The 13,752-nt window shown below is 45.2% G+C and overlaps 2 protein-coding genes across 2 annotated transcripts in view; both read left to right on the top strand.

Moving 5' to 3' along the window:
• LIN28A (lin-28 RNA binding posttranscriptional regulator A) overlaps positions 1-10,464 on the top strand; it is a 52,948-nt gene extending 42,484 nt beyond the window's left edge. The window contains exons 3-4 of the mRNA XM_028738761.2: positions 2,033-2,217; positions 5,966-10,464. Coding sequence (XP_028594594.1) covers positions 2,033-2,217; positions 5,966-6,182 — 402 coding nt within the window. The 3' untranslated portion in view covers positions 6,183-10,464. The remainder of the gene's footprint in view (positions 1-2,032; positions 2,218-5,965) is intronic.
• A 2,075-nt stretch (positions 10,465-12,539) lies between these two features.
• The window catches only part of CRYBG2 (crystallin beta-gamma domain containing 2), a 66,439-nt gene continuing 65,226 nt past the window's right edge, over positions 12,540-13,752 (top strand). The window contains exon 1 of the mRNA XM_077932478.1: positions 12,540-13,521. Within this exon, the coding sequence (XP_077788604.1) occupies positions 13,337-13,521 (185 nt within the window). The 5' untranslated portion in view covers positions 12,540-13,336. The remainder of the gene's footprint in view (positions 13,522-13,752) is intronic.

Below are 13,752 nucleotides of genomic sequence, written 5' to 3'. Positions count from 1 at the left end.
GTGGGGCCAGAGACAAAAGAGGGAAGAGCAATGGATTGAAACTTTACCTATGTATAGAAGGTGTGTTTCTGCACTTCCTCTCTCCCCTCCATCCAGCAAAGCAGGAGGCATTATTAGAGTTCAAGCACACCTTTCAGTCAGACAAAAGCAATGAGGGTTAAGGCTGATGGGAGTTATAGTGCAAAACATCTGGAAGGCACCAGGTTAGCAAAAAACATGTTAAAACAACTGCACATCCTATGTATGTTTAGTGCAAAGTAAGCCCCACTGTGTCTAGTGTTTAGGATTGGAAATTAAATTCTTTATTACAGCTTCATTCTTGGAATAACTTCATCAGCCTGCGTCTTACTTTGTTTTACTTTTAATACACTTGCATTTTATTGAATTAGCAAACAAACAAAGTTTCTGTGCATTTAGAATGGCCGAGGGGCCAATGCTTTTTGGTAGCAGAGAGGATACAGAAGAAGATAATTAAATACTCTCTGCTTTGGGGAGAGAGAGCTGACACTGACTGTGAGATGGCCAATCAACACAATGGCTCTGCACCATTTTTAAATATGGGCTTTCCCTGCAACTCGGCCAGAGGGAAGTTAAGTGCAGTCACATGATCTAGGTTACTGAGCAACTCATGAATGGTGGGCATGCTCCATTCATTATTATTTTTTTAAAAAACCACCCTTCTGTTCTAAGGAACTGTTGTGTACAGCAGATGGCCTGTCTGACTAAGGAATCATAGTGGGAACTACTTCAGCAAGTCTTGGAAATGGTTAACACAGGATAGGCAGAAATATATTATTTTCACTTTTCCCAAAACAGATTGAAAATGACCATAGGGCTCCTTTTAATCCTGAGATGGCACTTTACACCATAATTTACCACACACTGTATTTTAGCTGTGTTGCTGTTGTTGATTATAATAGCAATAGGGAGTGTGAACTAATAAGTCCCCAGTGCTAATCTAATTTTAACCATAACCTCACTTGCTATCTCTCACCCTCATTCTTTCCATCCTTTGTATGGGGAGCATGTTAGGAGACCCCTATTCCCCTCACAGAGCTACAGTTCTCAGTGTGGTTAACAGTCCCTCTTCCCAGGGAACTCTGGGAATTGTAGGAGACAGTTCCCAGGATGCTTTGGGGGGCACACTAATGGTTCCATATGAATTTGCTAAAAAAACCTCAACAACTTTGGCAAAGAAAAAAAAAGCACTCAAGAACTTTTCTGCCCGATTTTCACTGTTTGAAATATGGCAACCCTAGACTATGAGTGTTAAAATTGGCATGATGCTGCTTTAAAAAATATAGTGCAGATGGGACCCAGATTACACTACCTGACTTTGAGGTGTGTTTTTTTACTAGCAGAGTCTGATTTCGGCAACAGTGGAAAAGTCTTCTCCTTGTGAAAAACTTAGGAAGTTCCACGGTTATGTCACCTTAGATAAAACGGTTGTGGAACTCAGGATTTAAACAACAAATGTTTCTCTATCAAAGGTAAAAAGGAGGAGGTGTGATGTCACAATGGCAAACTGAGCACTCCAGGGACACACACATACACAACCATCGATCCATTTTTATTGCTGAAAAATGAATCGGAGCAAGCGTTAGAGGATGACCCTTAGAGACCTGATCGGGGCACTCTGCAGATGTTACAAGCACAGTGGTTCAATGGAGACTTTCAATGTAGCTGATTGAGTTTTAATTAGTTGAAATCTCTGTGCGTGCGTGTGTTCTGGCACATGCTTTCTATTTCTTATTGTCCTGGGTTCTTCTGCAAATGTGCTATAAAGCAGAAGTTTGAGCTAGGCCTGTCTGAGTTCTAGTATAATAGTAGTAGTAGTAGTAGTAATAATAATAATAATAATTAATAAATATTAATAATTGTATATGCAGGAAAATGGTGATCAGCTACTGTTAAAGAATGGTATGATAAAATATGGGGTTATGCATTGATGGGAACATTAAACTTAATTTACGAGATCCAGGGAACAAAATCAAAGACAGGATAATTTTCTGTTTTCCCCCCTGGCCTCCAGAGCAAGCTCCACATGGAAGGCTTTCGCAGCCTGAAGGAAGGAGAGGCAGTCGAATTCACCTTCAAGAAGTCCTGCAAGGGTTTGGAGTCCATCCGAGTCACCGGCCCAGGGGGAGTGTTCTGCATCGGCAGCGAGAGGAGACCAAAGGGGAAAAACCTCCAGAAGCGCAGGCCGAAAGGAGATAGGTAAGGCTTGGCACAAGCAAGAAAACAAGCAGCTGCTGTGCTTATGAGACCTTGGGTGTTCTGCATGCCAGAGGTCTGGTTGCCTGCATCAGTCATAGATTGGTCTCCTGGATTTTTTTGGCAGGGAAGAGGTGATTCCCAGAGTTAAACTGATTCCCTGAGTTCGATTAACAGCCAGTCCCTCTTCCCAGGGAACTCTGTGGGGAAGTATTCTCCTAAAAACTCTCAGCACCTTTAACCAACTTGTTCCCAGGATGCTTTGGGAGAAGACACAGTGGTATAACAGTGCTTTAAATGTAAGGTACCGATGCGACCACAGTAAAAAACAAATCCAGTGCAGTATTACTAATGATTCCAAAAGTCCCAATATTCAATTCATCTTTCAAAATCAGCAACCAATTGTTTCTTGCATCAGAGGAACTTTCCATCCATGTAGTCTCCAGAAAAACAATTCCCTTCCATTCTTCAAGCAGTGGAGCGAAGGGAAGTGGGCGTGAGAAGAGAAGGAGAAATCCCAAGCCAGGCTGTTTAGGGTTTCTCCCCAGCAAGGCCTAATCTTCCCAGTCCTACAGAGGCCTGGTTTCCATATCAGCCACTACTGTGAGGCAACAAAGACATCTATTTTGCTTCCTCCCCCAAACACATTTTGGGGAGGGTGGGTCTCGGGATTGTCCTTGGTCAAACCTGAGGCCCCTTCCCAAAGCAGGGCGAGACCCCAGGACAGACATGAGCCTCTCGGCATGCTGGGTTTTTCACTCCCCTCCCCCCAATTCAGTGTCCTGGGCCTATGGAATCTATTTAATAGATCTATAGGCCGTGGCATTGCATTTGGGGCAAATTTAGTTGGTGGTTGTCCACTGCAGGTGGGAGCCAAGCTTTGCCCCCATTCAAAAGTGGCAGTGCTGACTGTTCGCTGCTAAAAATCAGTGCCCAGAGGCCCAATAGGGAGAGTGGCAAAGAGGCAATGTGGCTTCCAGGACCTTCAGCTGCTGTCCAACCTGGCTGGCTGCCTGCCTGCCGTCACTACAATTAAAGGGCCATTCCCCACAGTACAGTAGCAGGCATCAAGAATGCTACCTTGCTAGAGTTTGTTACTTTAAGGCCAGAGCCCAAGCAACTCAAAAGAGCTTGAGTGGCTTTTGCCTCCTCCGGACAGGGATTGGGCAGCAGCCTTTACATTGTGCTAGGGGCTTCCCTCAGCCTTTTAAATGAATGGCAGATGCAAATTTCCCAGGAAAGGGCAAAAAACTCAAAAGTGAAAGGTCAGAGGTCAGAAGCACCCAGGGGCTGAATAGCACGGGCTGGTGCTCCTGTTCTGCGAACGTGTGTTTGCAGGATGGAGCTGTGATCGGTCTCTTTTCCCCTAAGACCCCTTCCCCTTTGCTCAGAAAAAGAAAAGAGACACCATAATATGGGTCTGTGTTTCGGACTACAACTCCCATCATCCCTGACCGTGGGCTATGCTGACCGGGGCTGATTGGAGTTGTTATCCAAAACACCTGAAGGTTGGGGAAGGCTGAGTTCAGCCATTGGTCTGCTTTGTGCAGAATTGACTGCTTTTGAATGTCAGCAGCTGAAGATCTTGCAACCCGGGATTCTTTTAAATGCATATGGCAGGGAAACATGCTTGGGTGGATGCATACATACATGAAAAGCATGTTCTTTGTCAGTGAATTGTATGCCTCCTCGTGAGGAATGCCCTCCTGTGTTTAGAGATGAAGGTGAACATTGTTGGCATCCGTGTTTCTCAAGAGACAATGGAGTGTGCCTCTGGGGGTGAAGTCAAAGTGCTGCATTAGCAGCAACCAAGTGACCTCCTTGGGCACAAGCCTGAGCAGTGTGTATGGAGGCCCACACAGCAAGCCCCCCCCCCCCCCCGGCTTGGCCTTGCTGAAAAGGTCCAAAGGAAAACAGAGCAATACAGTTGGCACCAGCTTGGCTGCAGGAGTTGCCAGAAGGAACCGGACAAGGCACCATCCAACCGTCTTAGGGACTCTGGATTCACCACTGTATCAATCTTGCCTTCCGCAGGAGACCTTAAGTAGCTGTCAACAGTATGATAGCAGAGCAGGGTTGCCCCCTAGTGGCGTTCATGTGTACTTTCCACTCATGATACACATGGTGTGTGTCCTTAATTATTGTATGCTTAAATTGGAGGGACCTGTACTGGATAGCTCAGTTGGTTAGAGCAGTGTTCCCCAACCTTGGGTCTCCAGCTGTTTTTGGACTACAACTCCCATCATCCCTCGCTAGCAAGACCAGTGGCCAAGGATGATGGGAATTGTAGTCCGAAAAAAAGCTGGAGACCCAAGGTTGGGGAACACTGGGTTAGAGCATGGTGACGATAATGCCAAGGTTGCAGGTTCTATCCGCATATGGGACAGCTTTGGGCTAGAATTCAGGGGTCAGCAAACTTTTTCAGCAAGGGGCTGGTCCACTGTCCCTCAGACCTTGTGGGGGGCCAGACTATATTTTGGAGAGAGAAAAAGAACGGATTCCTGTGCCCCACAAATGACCCAGAGATGCATTTTAAATAAAGGACACATTCTACTCATGTAAAAACACACTGATTCCCGGACCGTCTGCGGGCCAGATTTAGAAGGCAATTGGGCCACATCCAGTCCCTGGGCCTTAGTTTGCCTACCCATGGGCTGCATGGTCCTTAGGGTACCTTCTAACTCTGCAATTACAGTGGTACCTTGGTTCTCAAGCTTAATCTGTTCTGGGAGTCCATTCAACTCCTGAAACTGTTTGAAAACCAAGGTGTGGCTTCCAGTTGGCTGCAGGAGCTTCCTGCACTCAAGCAGAAGCCGTGTTGGATGTTTAGCTTCCAAAAAACATTCACAAACCAGAACACTTACTTCCGGGTTTGCGGCATTCCGGAGCCAATTTGTTCGACAACTAAGCCGTTCAGATGGGAAACAGCCCTACTAGAAAAATTAACTAATAAACTGAAACTGACACGGGGACAAACAGAAGAAGACGCCTTCACCCCGGTATGGCTTCCCTTTATCACACACACAGCCCAACAGGACAATGACAATAATCCACCAACAGCATACAAATCAATATGGCTAACCTGATCCAAAACACCCACCCACCTCACTCACACACGAAAACAAAGATCACCACAGCCAATCACAAGCAAACAATCACACCCTAGGCCAACCCCAACCTCTCTCACCACCAAAGGAACACAAGTGAACAACACAAGCAACGCTGACACCAAATTCTACATACATTAAACATAATAGAAACACCGCCACCCGACCCCACCCCTATCCATTTTCCCTCTCTCCACCCCCCCTTTCTTTTTCTTTTTTTCCCTTCTCCCCCTAATGCCTCAACAAATGAAACGGATTTGTAAAAATGTTACATAAAAAAAAATACGAGGCACTACACTTCTGTAAAACAAGAAAATCCTTAATAAAATATTTTTTTTAAAAAAACAACAACAACTAAGCCGTTCAGGAACCATGGTACAACTGTATATGATTCTTGCGTAGCTGCACCTGATGGCACATTCTGCTTCCAGGTTTGGTTTATTAAAGGATTTGAAATTATTAATTCTTTTACATTGTGGTTGTTTTACTCTTGAGTATCCTGGACCCAGAGCACTTAGAACTTGTAAGTAAATTAATGTGGGTTTTGTGGCTTTTTGAAAAGAGAAGGCCGAAGACTTCTTGTGATCTTTAACAAATTGAACCTCTCCTGCGCCTCATCTCCCCGTCTCTTTTCTCTTTCCCAGATGCTACAACTGTGGCGGCCTGGATCACCACGCCAAAGAATGCAAGCTCCCGCCACAACCAAAGAAATGCCACTTTTGCCAAAGCATTGCTCACATGGTGGCCAACTGCCCCGTCAAAACGCAGCAGTCGCCCAGTTCTCAGGGAAAGCCCGCCTACCTCCGGGAGGAGGAGGAGGACATGCACAGCTCACCCCTTGTTCCTGAAACCAGGGAATGATGTTGGGAAATCAGTAGGGAATATACCGGATCAACAGGCTTCAGGGCATCGAGCTGGCAAAAAAAGAGTGGGTGGGTGGGGGGAACAGTGAATAGCCTCTGCCTCCAGGCTTAGGGAAGGCAGGCACCTAGGAAGAGAACAGCAGCTCTGAAAACATGTAAGACTTCAGCAAAGTGAAAGCTCAGAGAGCCTGAATGTTGACGCAGCCTCCTCCCCTTGTTTCAGCATGGGGAGGAGTTCTGCAAATCCTGTCCCCAATTGTTCAGTTCTGGGAAATGGGGAAGCAGCTGCTCCTTTCTCATTTTTGCTTTCTCCAGCAATCCAAATAATATTTTGAGGGTTTAAAAAAAAAAACAGCTGAGAAATCTGGTTCAGGGGTGGGTTGATTTTTGATTTTTGCACAGGTTAAAGTTGTCAGGAATAAATAGCTGCCTCCAGTTCTCATGTGGTTGCATGCTGTGGGGAGTGGGCCAGGCAGAGAAAGCAGTTGTTACATTCTACTTAAGTCAGAACTTTAGGGCACAGATAGGGATCCTGTGACCCTTGGGATGTAAATGGACCACAGCTCCCATCATCTCTGACCGCTGGCCATGCTTCTGGGGTTGATGGGAGCTGGGTTCTAGTAACATCTGAAGGGTTGCAGGTTCCCCACTATTGAATTAAGGGTTTATTCAGGACCCTGTTCTAAATAATGCATCTAAATTTCCTACCTTTGGGGACCACAGAGAGATACAATATTGTGGCCTCTGTTTTCTGCCCAGGTGTGGGTCACCCCTAAAGTTTTTTACTTCCCATATGTATGTGGGAACTCATCTTGGCCAAGTGGAAAGATTTAGGCCTCAGGTTTTTGAGGAAATGTAGGCCCGCTTGCACATATGTAAAAGGAGCATTTTAAACAATGCATGTACTGGGGTGGGCAGAAATTATTTCCACAAGCCAAAGGCCTACCCTAACTGTCAAACCAGGCCTGAGACCTACACTTGGAAATATGGCTTGTTTTTCTTTGTTGTCTATGTGTTGCTTTGCATCAGGTGTGGGAAGCTGCTACTGAACTACAACTCCCATCAGCCCCAGCAAACATGGCCAATAGCCAAGAATGATGGGGGTTGTAGTTCAGCAACATTTGACAGGCCACATACCTGCTTCATATTACTTGGCTAGAATGTAACAGATACAAACACGGAACACTAAATTCGTATTGTTTGTAGTATTTTTAAATTTACACTTTCTGATTCCACAAAGCCTGACCTATCTACTGTGCTAATTTCAAGCACAAAGGTTTTGAGTTCGAGTCTTTCCCATTTTGTTTTCGAACTTTCACTCATCAGGTAAAGCTGCTGTTCCCTTGCCCCCTGCCTGCTTTCCCTACTGATGCCTTTAATTTATTTCGTTCCCAGGACAGCTTAACTTGCCGTGTGAGACACATGGGGGAGGGTGGGTGGGTGTCTCTTTGCTCTGAAGCCGTGATGTGAAACCTGCACTACGACGTGCGTGTATGACGTATCTTTGGGTTTGCTTTCTTTTTGCTTTCTTTGTTTTCTTGGTTTTTTGGGGGACGGGGTTCAGTTTTCATTGCTTTTGTGTTTTTTAAAGAAAAGTATAAATATTCTGTTTTGTATTTTTGTATATTTTAATCTTTAAGAGAAAAAAAAGGAAGAAAAAGAAGAGGAAAAAAAGAGGACATGATTACTGCAATGTATTTCTCAGGTATTCTTGTACATCTCAGGGATGGAAGAACCTCAGCAGCCTTCTGGGGCTGAACAGATTGGAACCTTGTGGCTTAAAAACTTTGGGGGGCATTGTTACATTTAACAGCACAAAGAACAAAAGAGTCTCTGTTTTTCAATTGTAGCTTGCTGCGTGTGGGGGGGGACTGATGTTTTTAGACACTGTATTTGAATAGATTGTCTGCGTCCGCCCCTAGCTATATTCACAAATGGATTTCATGTACAATCCAGTGGGAAGTTTCTCCTGTGCATTGACACTCCTGCTCAGCTCCTCTGGGTTGTACCTTTGGGCCATTTAGGGGCTACAGGGACAGCACAGCCAGATGCATAAAGCTTGGGCAACAAAAGCAGTTTACGTATCAAGCCCATTTCACCTTTCTGGGGGTGGATGCCCTCTCTGTTCCCAGATATCCAACCATTCCTTAAGATTCTTAACACTGTCTGTCCTCACCTGATTACCATATCTGCATCTAGCTGCTACTGCACTCACACATAATTTTTAATGATTTGGCCCATGGTGGCTTTCTACAAGGCCCTGTTGTGAGGCAAGGGAATGTTGGGTGCTGCTGAATCAGGGTGGCAGAGTGGAAGACAGAGAGATCTTGACTCACAAGTTCTCCTGGCTGAGCCTGGTTGGCTCCTTGTAATATGTTCAGGCAGCAAAATCCTTTTGGATTTCCATACCATCCTGGCTTTTTCTCCTTTTCCTGTGCCCAAGTTAGTCTTTTGAGTTCCTCTTGTAGTCCAACCACATTAAGAGCATCCCAAGAGGAATTCTGGCATTCTACTCTTTTAGCAAAGTGCTGCTTCTTCAAGGTTGGAAGTTTTTAAGCCTCTTAAACCTCTACACTAGAGTAAGGGGATCAGCCTGGCCAGCTTTCCTGAGATGTGAATTTACAGGTCGATATTTGGGGGGAACTTAAAAAACATGTAAGGTTGTTGGTTAATCTCTAGATCATCAGCCATTTCCCACAGATAGTTTCCTATCCAGTATATTTGAATAACTTATCTATGGTCGGCCCGTCCATTTCTAAATTACCTGCATTGCCAAGCATTTTTTCTTAAATATCATAACTCACATAGCAGCTCTGCATGCTTTCCCTTACTGGATGGACTGCAAACATTTTGCTAGTGGAAGAAAGTGTTGGTTGTGGGCTGATTATCAAGAGCCAACATTACCAGCTGCTACAGAGCCATGCAGTGGAATTTGAAAACTAAAAACAAAAAGCTGATATTAGATAACACTCACTTGCCTATAGCTGAGAGTGCTCTCTGTCTCTTCCCACCTCCCTCTCCCTCCTTCTCCTGCAATGATTGCAGCGAGGAGCTGTGAAATATACAGGATGTTAGTTTTGAAATTGCTGTGGGGATCTTTACCTTATCTACCTCAGGTTAACGTGTCTTGTGTCAATGGGGCCAAATGCATTGGTTTATATAGCTTGCTCTGAGTTGCCAGAAGAAAAGGGATGCTTCCCTAAAGTGTGTCCAAAGATTAAAATGCTACCCCTTCTAGTTTTGTATCCGTCTTAAAAATAAAGTAAAATACAGTAGCATTGTTTCCCCCCCATTTCCTTCTTAGATATTTAGTATGTGTAAATATCTTATGTAAATCTTTCTGGCTTATTTCCAGTTTTCCTTTTTGATGATTGTTTACAAACTTGAGGGTGTGGGAAATAGCCAAAGCATGTGGTGGGCATTTGCACCAGAGGGGCATAGAGGGGGGCACCCTCTTTGTACCTTGCCACTTTGCAACTTTGCCACATGAGAGCTGGTTAAGGGGTGGGGGGAATTTCCCATATCTTCCTACAACCAATGAGAGAATTGGACTTCTGAAACAACAGTGATTTATCTGCAAGCCAAGAGGAACAATGTTCTTGGGGGGGGGGGTTGATTGCAGCTTCTTCCACCCATTAGTTTGCAGAATTGTTTTGGAAATTCTTTAGGTCAGTCTCCCAGGCCTTTTTTTTTTTTTTTAATGACAAGATGTTTTCTAAAACTCTTCAGCTTGGTCTTGCAAATAAATCACTGCTTGGAATAGGCAATATCATTACCATTTTAGACAGTGATGGACACTATGCATTAGGGGCAAGCAGTGTGCATTGCAGTCAGGCTGGTGCCAAGTCTGCACTCAGGGTCACTGTGGAATAGGGAGCACTGAATGTATTGGGGGTGGGAAGGGTGGGTGGGGGGATGATGGCGACTTCTTGCGTGGCTACATGATTGTGTAATAGGAGACAAAACGAATGTAACTCCCATGTTTACTGCTAGCGACCAAAGCTTGTTTTGTGTCAAACTCTTTGACTTTTTATGAAGCGGGTGGGTGGATGGGTGGGAGAGGGTGGGGATGAGAGGGTGACTGTGTGGGGTTCTTTTTAGAGGGGGGGAAGGGTCATGTCTGAGCTGCAGGACTCTGTTCAAGCAAGCAGCTATCCTGCTGATTATGTCTGGTGGCGACGTCAAAAATCCCCACGACTGCATTCCCCTCCCCTCCCCAATTTTCATTTTTGTACCAGTTTTGGAAAACGATGGAAACCAATAAAGAATATGGATCATAACTTTCTGTGCATCTCTTCTTTTCAGCAAAGCATACCTTGAGGTGAAGGCAAATTATTTTAGAGAGCTAGATTGGGTTGTTCAACCTTGGATTTACTGGAGAAACTTCTGCAAGACCAATTTGTGAAAACACTGTCTGCTTGCTAGCAGAGGTGGCCCTACCTTGAGATGAGGTGAGGCAGTGACTTCAGGTGGCAGATTTGGGGTATGAACATGTCTCAGGGTAGGAGATTGGCTTAAGATTGGCCCTACTATTAAGCAAAGTGAGGCAGGGATGGGAGAGGCTCTTGTGGTATCCTGGCCTCTCGCCTCCTTTGGAAAAGGCTCAGCAGTTATGACTAGGTTCAGTTTTTTTGATTAATGATCTGGACACACCATGCATCTGTACAATACAGTACTTGCAATTACACACAGGTCCTGCTTACTAAACACAATGCATTCCGTGGAAATCAGTCTTTAGACGAGCATTCACATAACGAGCCTACAATTTCCATTATTTCTCTGAAAATATTTCTAAACTGGGATTTGTCTAATCTCTCCCCCCACTCCACTTTTTTCAATGGTTTCTCCCTGAAATGGCTGCAGCCAATCAGGAAGAGAATCTGATCTCTCCTCCCTGATTTGTTTGATCTTTCCTGCTCTGCAGTGCATCCAATCTCCCTACCTTCCACCCTGGTTTCTGCATGAAAATGGCTGTCGCCAACCAGCAAAGCAGAAACAAGCAGGGAAATAAGGAAGCAGGCAAACTCTGGATGTTTGGATATCTGAATCTGCAGTGTTTTTAGCAAAGCTTTGCCATAATGCATTACATTTAATTTTAGCACAGTGAGTGGGCCAATAGTGGGACTTGCGTACATTGAACACAATTCAATGAACACAACAGACTGTGTTAAGCACGTTTTAGGAAGTGGTGTTGCCTTTTTAGCCATTTATCAACTCTGACTCTGGGCAGATTCACACAACTAGCCACTGAGCGTTAGACGTCTCTCACAGCAATGTCCACTTTGAGAATATCCGACAAGGTCCAGCTTGTAGTGGCCCTAAGGATAATGGATTGTTAGGTGATTAAAGAACTTAATGGGTTTCTGAAGCCATTATCTCTGATCTCCAGCTGGGGTGAAGAGTTTCTTTGCCATTCCTGAAATTTGGTACCTACAAAAGCTACTTACGACACAATCTAAAGTGTGTGTCTTTCCAGAAGTAAGTCCAGTGGAGTTCACCACGACTTCTCAGTTAAGAGTACATAGAATTGCACTGTGAGAGACTCTGATTCCAAAAAAAGTGCTAGAACTGACCCATTTATAATCACGTCTTCAAAATGCAAGACACCAAAGTCATATTCATTCAAAAGACTGCATGTGGGAAGAGACTGGAGGTCTGCCCCCCATACATTTGGAGTACTGATATGCCACTTTTATTGTCATAGTTTTCACCAAAGAATCCTGGGAGCTGTAGTTTCTTAAGGGTGCTGAGAGCTGTTAGGAGATCCACATTCTCACAGAGCTACAAATAGCAAGAGTTCCCTGCTGTGAGGAATTGACAGTTAAAGAACTCTAGGAATGTAGCTCTGTGATGGGAGTAGGGGTCTCCAAACAACTATCTTCACCCATAACAAACTACAGCTCCCAGGATTCTTTGGGGGAAGCCATGACTTTAAAGTAGTATTAGGGTTCTTTTAATTTTATGGCATGAATGTGGCCAAGGTGTGCAGAGGTGGCCATGCTAGCCCCACACTTGGTGCCCTGTCTGTTCCATCCCCACCCTCAAACTTCCTCCAGTTGAGCATAAAATTCTGAAGGGGAATTTTCCCCAGGTTCGCATAGTTGTGCAGAATTCCTGGTTGCGCCAAGGAGTCTAAACATGTTCAGTCAAACACATGAAGAATCTCTCCCCAGACTTTGAACCTCACTGCCTGAAAGTCTAGAGTGGAGCTAACAACTACCCAAAACAAAGATAACATGCTCCAGTGGTTGCTAGTGCAAATCTATTAATGTGCATTTTGGAGTAAAAAAACCCCCACTCTTCTTTGGAAGTTTGGAATTCAAAAACACTTCATTCTTAAAATCTGACCAGAACTAGCTTGAAAAAGTAATACGACCAAACAAAAGAAGTTTTTAACACTAAAACACATACAACTTTGAATTTTTGTGTGTGTGGCCTTAATGAGTACCAGAGCCCATTCTCCTTTCTGTTTTGTATGGACCATCAGGCTAGGGCTGATGGGAGTTGTAGTTCAAAAACTTCTAGAGAGCACCAGGTTGGCAAAGGCTGCATTAAGGGCTTTAAAGGTTAATACCAGCACCTTCCTCTTGAGCCCATAAATTAACCGGTAGCTTTTCCTCAATAAGTTACCAGTGGCTGCTTTGTTTACTCTCGGCTGCCGTTGCTGGAACCTTATTATGACCTAATCCCTCAGCCGCCACCTCTCAAATTCCTCAGGCACCTTTGCTCCAAAGTCCTTCCCCACCTTTCCTTGGGGGCTCTGAACGGCACATTTGTCTCTAGGCTGCTCCTGACCAGGCGAACACTGCCCCCCTCCACCCCCCAAGTTGGAGAAATATCAGCCGGGAACTTAAAACCGCTCCCCTCTCCAGCGTAGGCCTCAGAGCCTGCCCTTGGCTTTGCTCCCAAAGCGGCACGCCTGGATCTGTCAGCAGGTGTCACGCCTTTCACACCCGGATCCTCCCCAACAGGTGGGCCGCCTCCTCAGGCTGAGGGAGCGTGAAGGTGGAAAAGCAAAGCGCTTCTGGCTACAGAAAGAGCCACCCGCCTGGCCTTCGCTTGCAGGCAGGGTGTAGCGGCAGCCTCAGCCCGTCCTCCTCCTCTAGCAGTTCATTTCCCTCAGGCCTGGAGGTCAGGACTCAGTTTGCCACCATGGCAAAGAAAGAGGGTCTGAGGAGGCGGCTTTCTCGCTTCTTCTCAAGGAGTGAGTTGAGCTTGAAGGAGCTGCAGCAGAGGCGGGAAAATGAAGAGGAGGGTCCCAGGTTGGCAGGAGTGAGAGATGAAGGCGGCAGAGGGAAATGGAGGATGAGGCCTCGGAAGAAGAGAACCTCGGAAGGGTGAGTGTACTAGGATAGGCCTGGAAGTGCCCCTGGGTCAGGAGTAAGGATGGGGGGGGGATCTGTCAACATACGTTATCTTAATTTCTCTCTCCCCCCCCCCCCCCGTCTTAAATTCAGTTTTTCACATTTCCACATGAATCAGAGATTATTATTTTTTAGCATCCTTGTGAACATTCATATTTTAGTGCAATGTTCTTTGTATGCAGTTTTGGCTAATTACACATTTTT

The sequence above is a fragment of the Podarcis muralis genome, chromosome 7 (genome assembly GCF_964188315.1).
Source record: "Podarcis muralis chromosome 7, rPodMur119.hap1.1, whole genome shotgun sequence".
NCBI lineage: Eukaryota > Metazoa > Chordata > Lepidosauria > Squamata > Lacertidae > Podarcis > Podarcis muralis.
Note: the sequence above shows the minus strand (reverse complement) of the source record. Positions and strands in the feature narration are given on the sequence as shown.